The sequence below is a fragment of the Penicillium arizonense genome (genome assembly GCF_001773325.1).
Source record: "Penicillium arizonense strain CBS 141311 chromosome Unknown PENARI_contig006, whole genome shotgun sequence".
Taxonomy (NCBI): Eukaryota; Fungi; Ascomycota; class Eurotiomycetes; order Eurotiales; family Aspergillaceae; genus Penicillium; species Penicillium arizonense.
Window position 1 is genome coordinate 449787 of NW_019173283.1, and position 8732 is coordinate 458518.

Here is an 8732-nt window from a genome sequence, read left to right on the forward strand (position 1 = left end):
AGGTCCACAGGGGCCTGGTATATAAGTAAAAATATATGAAATTTCCCACTTTTTAGCGACGATGTCAAGACTGTAATATCCGGCACATGATATACATCTCGATTAGAACTGCTTATGCTAGCCATTTGCCATGATGCGGAAGCCCGCTATACAAGGTGCTATCGCAGGTGGGAGCTTAAGCATATCTGCGAGCGGATCTGTCTGGCTGCTTCTCAAAGGGCTGGTATGCGACTAGCATTCATCGCTTGGGGTTGATTGCTGGGCCTTGTACTGAGAGTGGGTATTGGAATTTTTAGATATGGCCGCCTGCTATTGTCGCTACGTCTGTTTGACTCCTTGCTCTTAGTAATGCTTCCTGGGACGACACCCAGGTCTATATAGCTAGATGCTGTGTTGTAGCAGCATTCGGTCTCTGCTGGCCAGAACGCCGGTGATTCGATCACCCGACTCTACTAATATAGGTGTACAATGCAGTCTCATGGAATCATAGGGAGTGTTACTATGTGGGAGATGTGGGAGATTTCTCTATGATAGAGGTAGGCTGGTGTCCCATACACCCACCCACCTCTCGACCCACTAGTCTATACAAGCAAGATCAAAGGCAGTCTAATCTACCCTTCGAAGACATTCTGGTTAAGCTCAATCCCCATGTCCGAAGCCATATTTTGCATCTGAGCCTCAATATCATCTTCCATCCCACCACCCAGATGCAAAAACTGGCGCACCTTGGTGAAGTAGAAGTAAATATCAGTAGTGAACAGCACCATCCGGAAAATGAGGTGCCGGCCAAAGTTGCGGATCTTCTCAGCCAGCGGCAGATCCGGCGATTCGATGAGCGCGCGCGAAGCCCAGATGCCTGTGATTTTGACGCGGTTCACGGGCGAACCCAGAAATTGGTTGTTGGCTTGGACGATGCGCAAATTGCGGCCGATGAAAATGAGCTCTTTTGGCCACTTAGTCTCATCGCCCAGGATTTCACGGATTGCCTTGCGCATTGCCTGTTGCATCTCGTAGTGTCGCTCGGCGCGTTCGGACTTGCTTAGTCCGGTGATACCGCGCTGTGTCGACATGTCTCCGCCGCGGTAGGGGCGCATTAATGTCGCTGATGCAAAAATGTCTGCATTGTTCACGCCCCAGCTATTGGCAACCTCGCCCAGCGTACGGTTATCAAAGGTCAACAGGGCCTTCCAGAATCGGGCATATTGGTGACGGAATCCGGGGTCCATGTGGATGTACAGGCCGTGGTCGATCAGGACGAGCTCCGGCTTTCCAGATGGCTTACGGCGGATGAATATGTTGCCAGGGTGTGGATCACAGTGAACCCATCCCCATAGGAACATCTGGGCAGAGAACAAGTCTACCATGGTAGTCATCACATCTTTTAATGACAATCCCAGTCCGCCGCGGTTCTTGTAACCCCTCCAGTAATCGCGCTCAGGTTTGACCTTGGCAGCCTGCGGGTTCTTCTCTTCGGGAGTACCCTTCCGGTCCAAGGGTGTCCCGCGGCAGCCTGGACTTCCTTCGCGCCAACCACCGCGCCAGGGGCGCGTGATGGCATCTTTGTCCCAGAGCCGTACGCCTTCCACCCATTCGGCAGTCATGACACGCCTTGAGCTCAGCTCACGGTACACCCGAGGGATGTACACGCGATCGCGCAGGCGGGGTTCAGCGGCAACTAACTTGGCCATGTTTTCCGAGTTGTCTGCCTCATTTACAAAATCCGTCTCAAGCGAGAGCCTCTCGCTCACATAGGGAACCAGTGTATAGAACGGAATATCGAACCATTTGCTGTATACCCATGCCACAACCCTAGAAATCCATAGTCAGTAAATATCATCCCGCCACTGAACATTTGGCAACTTACTTGAAAGCCCAGAGATCCCAGGCTACTTGCTGCACAATCTCCCGCTTCTGGATCTTGATTGCAACTTCCCGGCCATCCTGCAAGCGAGCCCAATGGACCTGAGCAACACTCGCACTAGCTCGGGCTCTGCGCTCCATTACACCTTTGCCGGCCTCGCCCGTAAACGAGACCCCAAAGACCTCCTCGGGTGACTTGCCAAAGTCCTCACGAATGACCTTCTCAACATCCTTCCAACCATTCTGAGGCGCATCATCAAACATGCGCGAGAACATTTGCTGAAACTCAGGCGGCAGAATCGCAGATTGCATAGCGATAGCCTGGCCCATCTTTAAGTAGAGACCGCCATTATGCCGCAGCAGGTCTGATAACCGCTCAGCGGTTCGAGCGTGCACGGCAGCAATAGAACTGGCGAGTGGAGGGTGCGGACGAAAGTTGATTTTGTAGTCGAGGGCGACAAAAAGACCGAGGGAGAAGGTGCGGGCAGTGCGGGTCAGCGATGATGCGTAGAACTGCGAGTCAATGCCGTAGATCACGCCCGTTGCCAGTGAGACGTAGACAATCCGGCGAAGCCATTTGCGGGTTCGTGTGTAGGTCTTCGCTGCGGTTGGTTTGCCTAGGGAGCTTGGAGAGGGTGGTACGAAGGGTTGAAATTGGCCTGGGTGGGCGTATCGTCGGGGTTGGGGGCGCCAGATGGAGGGACGCAGGGCAGGCCGCAAAGTGCGGAGAAGTGTCGCGGACGCCATAGAGAAATCAGGTCGTTTGAATCACTGCATAGTGTTGTATTATTGAACAGGGCCTGGAAGAGACCTTCGGGGAATATCAAGGCAGGGAGTAAGATCCGGAGGTCGAAGTTCGGTCTGTCGTCATCCGCGGTGACGCCGCGGAGTCGGAGTTAGGCGATTCGGAGATTATTCCGTAGTTTGCTATGCTTTCTTCTTCTTTTCAATACAGGACAATGATATTATTGTGGGATTATGTATACATATAGGTGTCTATAGATTATCCAATTTTCAATTCGCCATCACAGCTCATCATGGTCAAATGGCCCCAACTGGTCGCAAACGGCAGCATATTCTCTCATATTGTTCGGGATAGTCTCTTCCCACAGCTGATCACTCTCCAAAAACTTCAGTTGCTCCTTGCACGAGGCATCCGAGGCCATTGGGATTAGCACAGGCAAATGCTTGATCGAAGCCTTGAGGAAATTGCGCTTGAAGCAGTTGCCAAAGCCAGCCAGAATCTCCGGGTCGGAGCAAATATGTAGACCTCCATGTAGCATCGGACTGCAGTTCTGCTTGATAGTGACCGCCACGTCGTCACCCATCTTCAGCAGAGCATCTTCTTTGTGGGGGACATTCATGCGCTGCATGAGGCTGCGCACGGCGGGGACGAATGTGTTGTTTCGTGTCCAGAGATCCCAGTGCGGAACTGTCGGTTTGCATCCTTGGTCACAGATTTCACTCTGGAACTTGTTGAAGAGGTGAGTCGGTCGGCCGACAAGCGCGGAGACGACTTTGAAGCATGATGCGCCGATCGCGGAGACGGGGGAGATGAGGAGGACGAGGAACAAGAGGAAGCGATGAAGGGAGAGGCGCATTGTGCGAGAGCAAAGAGTGAAAACAGAAGAGAAAAGAGAAAAGGGAAAAAGTTGCGATTGGAGCGAAGATCATTAGGGGCCGAGATGTGATCCCCCGCAATAAGTTAGTGGAGACATATAAGTTGCTTATTTCAGCTGTCTACAGACTTGTATTTGCACTCTGTTCGCAGTTATCTGCTCCCATATTTATCATGGATCTCTTAAACCCAGTCCGCCATGATCCTTTCAGGTATTTGCCCCATGTCATGTTCCTCAGACCTCGGCGGTAAAGCGAACAGAGACCAAGCTGACACATGTGATCGCATATGGACAGTGAGGAGAGCGTGGATATTCCCGCAGTGAACCTCGAAGAGGTAGACTCACTGGAAGCCATTGTCATCATCGACAATGAGCTGGATCCGCTCTCACCCGCCGCGCCAAACACGGTGCGGGTCACTGGAAACCTGGGAACTATCGCGCTGAGCTCCCGGCATACATTGACTGATCGTGGAGAGGCATGCAAAGAATTAAGACTGGAAGATGTTTGCTGCGCAGCCCATGGCCTGTCAATCCTTGTGGTAAGCTATCTAACTCTGAAGTGAACATGGACCCGCGCTAAGCATTTGATAGACAGCCACGAAAGGCGATAAGAGCCATACTATTCTTTTCGATGCTGGTCCTGAGGAGGATGCATGGGAACGAAATGTGAAACGGCTCCGACCAAATCTCTCCTCGGTGGAAGTAGTCCAACTATCTCACTGGCATCGAGACCACTCCGGTTTGTGGCCATGATAAGACAGCACATGAAGTTGCATGTTCACTTATCTGACTGTCAGCCAGGCGGCCTTCTGCGAGCGATCCGAATGATAAACGAGGCCAGACAAGCAGAGAACCGCTCCGACGAACTCGTTCTGGACTTGCATCCAGATCGACCGGTATACAGAGGTATTGCTCTGCCGGAACATATCATATCTCTCGAAGCGGACCCGACCTTCGAGGAACTAGAATCCGCAGGTTCCTTCGTTGACAAGAGAAGCGAGCCACATACCGTGCTAGATGGCTTCTTTCTCGTCTCAGGGGAGATCCCACGAGTCACACCTTACGAGACAGGTCTGCGAAATGCAGTACGATATGATCCCGATGAGAACGATTGGTTCTCTGATGAAAGTATTACCGACGAACGGTCTCTCATCTGCAATCTGAAGGGTCAGTGGATATCTATCCCAGATATTGAATATCAAGTACTAACACACCCTCTAGGCAAAGGTCTGGTCGTGTTCACAGGATGCAGCCACGCAGGCGTAGTAAACACATCAAAACACGCCGTGCAACTCACCGGTGGAACAGTCCCTCTCCACGCTGTAGTTGGTGGATTCCATCTCGCCATGAGCGAGCCAGATCACATCGAGAGCACCGTAACCGACTTGAAAAAGCTGGATCCGGCTGTCCTCATGCCAGGCCACTGTTCAGGCTGGCGAGCCAAGTTCGCCATTGAGAAACACATGCCTGGCTCGATGGTGCCGTGCACAGTAGGGTCGAGAATCGCGTTCTGATTCCTGTCATTTTGATACATCTGATACGACGTTTGTTGGACCTGTTCCTTGCAGCATCGTGTCTCCACGTGGTTGCAGGACGCAGGGCCTTGATCCGAGACAGCGTGGCATGGGTTGCTCAGTGCAACACCTCTAATCAAGGTTGATCAAGGGGCTATTTCGTCATTGGTCCTCGGCATAGCTTGCTCTTTTGCATTCCGATTATCTTGGACATCACAACCTCTCCTTGCTGCGTTTCTGCGAGATCGGGAGAATGCGGGATAGCTACTGGTGACTGGGTCTAGATCAATGGTAATGATTACAATACTGGTGATGTTAGATGAGTGGAGATTGAGATTAGGTGTAGACATCAGTCTTAGCAAGCTGGGGTTCAGTGATGTTCCTGGCCTGGTAAAGAGTGACTCTAGAGTCAGTAGCATGTTCGATGTACATATATATCCAGGTTAGAAGCATACAGGTATATCTAGGAGATGCACGAGTTGAAATAATGGTCTCTTTATATATATTTTGAGAATATGTATGTCTGCTAAATCCTTAGCCTGCGATATATATCCGACAACACAACATATATTGATATCAACCACTTGTCCCAGATAGAAACAACCCATGATATGAAGAACGCTCAACAAAAAATGATATCGGCTGTAAGTAAGTTCAAGCAAAAGTGACAGTTTTACATCGCACATATCTACGCCTGTCAACCAGGTGTACAAATCTTGATACAAACTAGAACATGCACATCAACTCCCATTTCCAACCTATGCCTACGTCCTACTATAGGATAATCACACTGCAAACCTCATACCAACAAATACAGTGTAACCAGCACCAACAAGCAAGCTGAGCTCAGCCGGACGAAACCTGCAACCCACAGCGCGCTGTCCTACAAAGCCAAGATCCCATGGAAGTACAATATCTACCGAACAACCAAGAAACCCAAGACTCTCGAACAACAGACCGCTATCTTGGCCGGAGGAAATAAATCCCTCACTGACACTGTAAGCACAGACACAAGCATGCGCCCGATAGCCCAAGTCCAACCACGCTGCCGCTTCCAAGAGACAGAACACTATACTCCAATCCGAACACGTACGTCCCGAATGTAACTCCGATCCCGTCTATAAGTTACAGGACGGAGTACAATGTGCCAAGTACATGAGAGAGCAAGCATGCACACTGCCCCCGCCAAGACGCGAACTTTACAATAACCAACCCTTGCGCCAGTCTTCCCTCTCCTCTCCACCCCCACGAAGATCAGATCCCACACGGAAATGCACCCTGATATCACCGGCTGTACTCCGTATCGAACTCTGAATGGCAATTAAAAGGGGGGTTGGGTTTCGGCGCAATGCTCGCCAAGACGATAATGCGGGAGGAAGGGATGCACAGCTCGTCTTGGCGGGGTTTGCTTGGAACTCGGTGGACAGGTACGAGAGAGAGAAGTAGATCAGCCGATCAAGGAAGTCGATAGGAGGGGTAGTTGCAATTGGCATTGGATTGGCATTGTTTTACTCCGTGTTGATTCTATACAATAACTTACAGTAGTGTCTAACCTTGTACATTGCCAAGAGGACTTTGAATAGTGTCTGTTTTGTTTTTTAGGGAGACGCTGGGCGCCAAGAATGATTTGCCCGGAGAGGACAGGGATGAGAATGATCTGATTTGCACGCTTGATTTTGGGATCTGGTCGGGGGGAATCTTCTCTCCCTTTTTGCTACGACCATGTGATGTATTCATTCCCTAATTCTTGATTCTTGATTCTTGATGGGGTAAGACATATCGGAGCATGCATGTCATCGAGCCCCCAACTAATTAGAAACTATTGACAGTTCGGGACCCACGATGAGGACATGTACAGTAACATCGGGAAGTCGATCCTCTTCCCCCCTTCCTTTTGACACAAAATAAGTCTCATAATTGGACAATGCCGTGTATCCAATTTGCTTAGCCAAGGAAACCCAAAATCTCAAATGCAGACTGTTGACACTAGAGCATTATTGCCCGCCCCCCTCGTACATGTATTGATTCGGATCTTGGCCTGCCAGTTTATCGTCGATCATGCAGTCATCGCCCCCAGTGTGGCAGGGGGGAATACATCATCCATCCATTCACAGTCGCGATTGCTATCTATAGATCCCTCCGTCTCTGCACGCCAGGCAGCATGGCCGATCACCACCCGCGTCCCCCGAACCGAACTCCCCACGAATTCATCCCTGCCTTTGCTTGGCAGGCATGTACATGGGACGAGGGATACTATCATGTCTCAATGAACCCGGGTATACGGTACGTGTAAATCTAGAATCAAACCCTATTCCAGTCTGTATGCACCCAGCCCCAGGGTTTGTATCAGGCACCGGCAATAGTTGGCAATCGACACAAGGATCAGACGCAATTCAACGATGGCTATGCAGTCGATGCGCTTCTCAATACACAGATCCACCGATGATTATCTCGTAGCCTGCCAGGCAGAATTATCCAACAATAGAAACAATGCTTCAATTCAGCGTATCAATCAAGTCGTCACTCTCGCATCATGGTATTCAGTATGGAGTATAGCCGATCACCATTGCCCGAGTGGCAGTGACATTGGCAGTATCAGGACTGTCGCAGCCCAAGTCTGAATACGGAGTACTGTATGACGTCTAATTACATATACATTGTAAATCTCTGGAGCAAAGCAATGCATGTATCAGGTATGGCTGTAAGACCAGGAGACCAGCCTGCCCCTGTTACCGATAGACACAGCCAAGAGTACATGTAATACCAGCACTTCTACTGCCACGTCGTGATACGGAGCGTGTGCATTGCACCTCTGTCGACGGCCATGGCGTACTGGTCGGGTTACTTACCCATCACGTCAAGCGACTACTGTACCTGTATCCTATGCTTAACGTTCATCTTAATCACCTCGGCTAAACTAGTGCTGTAGCTCCATCGCTACTGTAGCGCGAAGCAGGGGGAACTGAGTATAGTAGATAGGTATAGTCCAGCACGGCTGTAGCAGCTACTCAGGGAAACATAGCGCGCATATCGCGTCGCGCACATACATCCCCAGACAGCATAGTGCTCCATTCTTGCGTCACAGACCCCAAACAAACAACATAGAATGACAACATAGCGTGTCGCGCACTGCCCATGTCATTCCCCATATACCAAACAGAGAAACGATGCCCCCTGGATCCTGCACCGGGTACTCCGTACTGTTTACATGTATCACTGGGGATGTTAAAGGCACGAACCTCCCCCTAAGACCGGTTTGCAGTTGGCGCCAATCCGCCCATTTAATAGTGATGTGCAAAATATGGAGACAACAACAAGCGCAGACAAATCCCCTTGCGACATTCGCGGATACGAGAGGGTCTTTGTGCAATGGGATGTGGGGTTTTGTTTGCTTCTCCTGTCGATCGCGGCCCGAAGGGGGAGTTCTCAACATGTGGCCTTTTATGGTAAGTTAACTTAATGTTTGGGGCTGTTTGGGGTGAGGTTTCGCGTCGACGTGTTTTTCGGTCTTCGTTTTGGGTTTGTGCTGTTCTTTGCCTTTTTTGTGAGGTAGGTTGTCATTTGGAAGAGGCTCAGCTTGGTGAAGTCATACTGTACGGTATTGTTTGATGTGCACATGAGCCACGTCTATTTCTAGCTATCACAGTAGATTCTAGGTGATGAATTGTTTCGTATGGAATAGAGAGTAAACAGAACAGACCGCACTTATGACTACTCAATTCTACCTGAATACTGTAGT

At 50.3% G+C, this 8732-nt stretch overlaps 3 protein-coding genes across 3 annotated transcripts; 1 reads left to right on the plus strand and 2 right to left on the minus strand.

Moving 5' to 3' along the window:
- Positions 1-611: 611 nt before the first annotated feature.
- PENARI_c006G09356 (ABC1 kinase family protein) lies at positions 612-2607 on the minus strand (the record flags this gene model as incomplete). Its single annotated transcript, XM_022630532.1, has 2 exons — positions 612-1809; positions 1865-2607. The coding sequence occupies 2 exons, from the start codon at positions 2605-2607 to the stop codon at positions 612-614; spliced, it is 1941 nt and encodes a 646-aa protein (XP_022489534.1).
- A 278-nt stretch (positions 2608-2885) lies between these two features.
- PENARI_c006G01726 (uncharacterized protein) lies at positions 2886-3461 on the minus strand (the record flags this gene model as incomplete). The annotated part of the gene is made up of 1 exon (XM_022630173.1): positions 2886-3461. The coding sequence occupies one exon, from the start codon at positions 3459-3461 to the stop codon at positions 2886-2888; it is 576 nt and encodes a 191-aa protein (XP_022489905.1).
- A 191-nt stretch (positions 3462-3652) lies between these two features.
- On the plus strand, positions 3653-4993 carry PENARI_c006G04072 (MBL fold metallo-hydrolase; the record flags this gene model as incomplete). Its single annotated transcript, XM_022630282.1, has 5 exons — positions 3653-3690; positions 3775-4018; positions 4071-4218; positions 4281-4646; positions 4701-4993. 5 exons carry the CDS (start codon positions 3653-3655, stop codon positions 4991-4993), a joined length of 1089 nt encoding a protein of 362 aa, XP_022489621.1.
- Positions 4994-8732: the final 3739 nt, after the last annotated feature.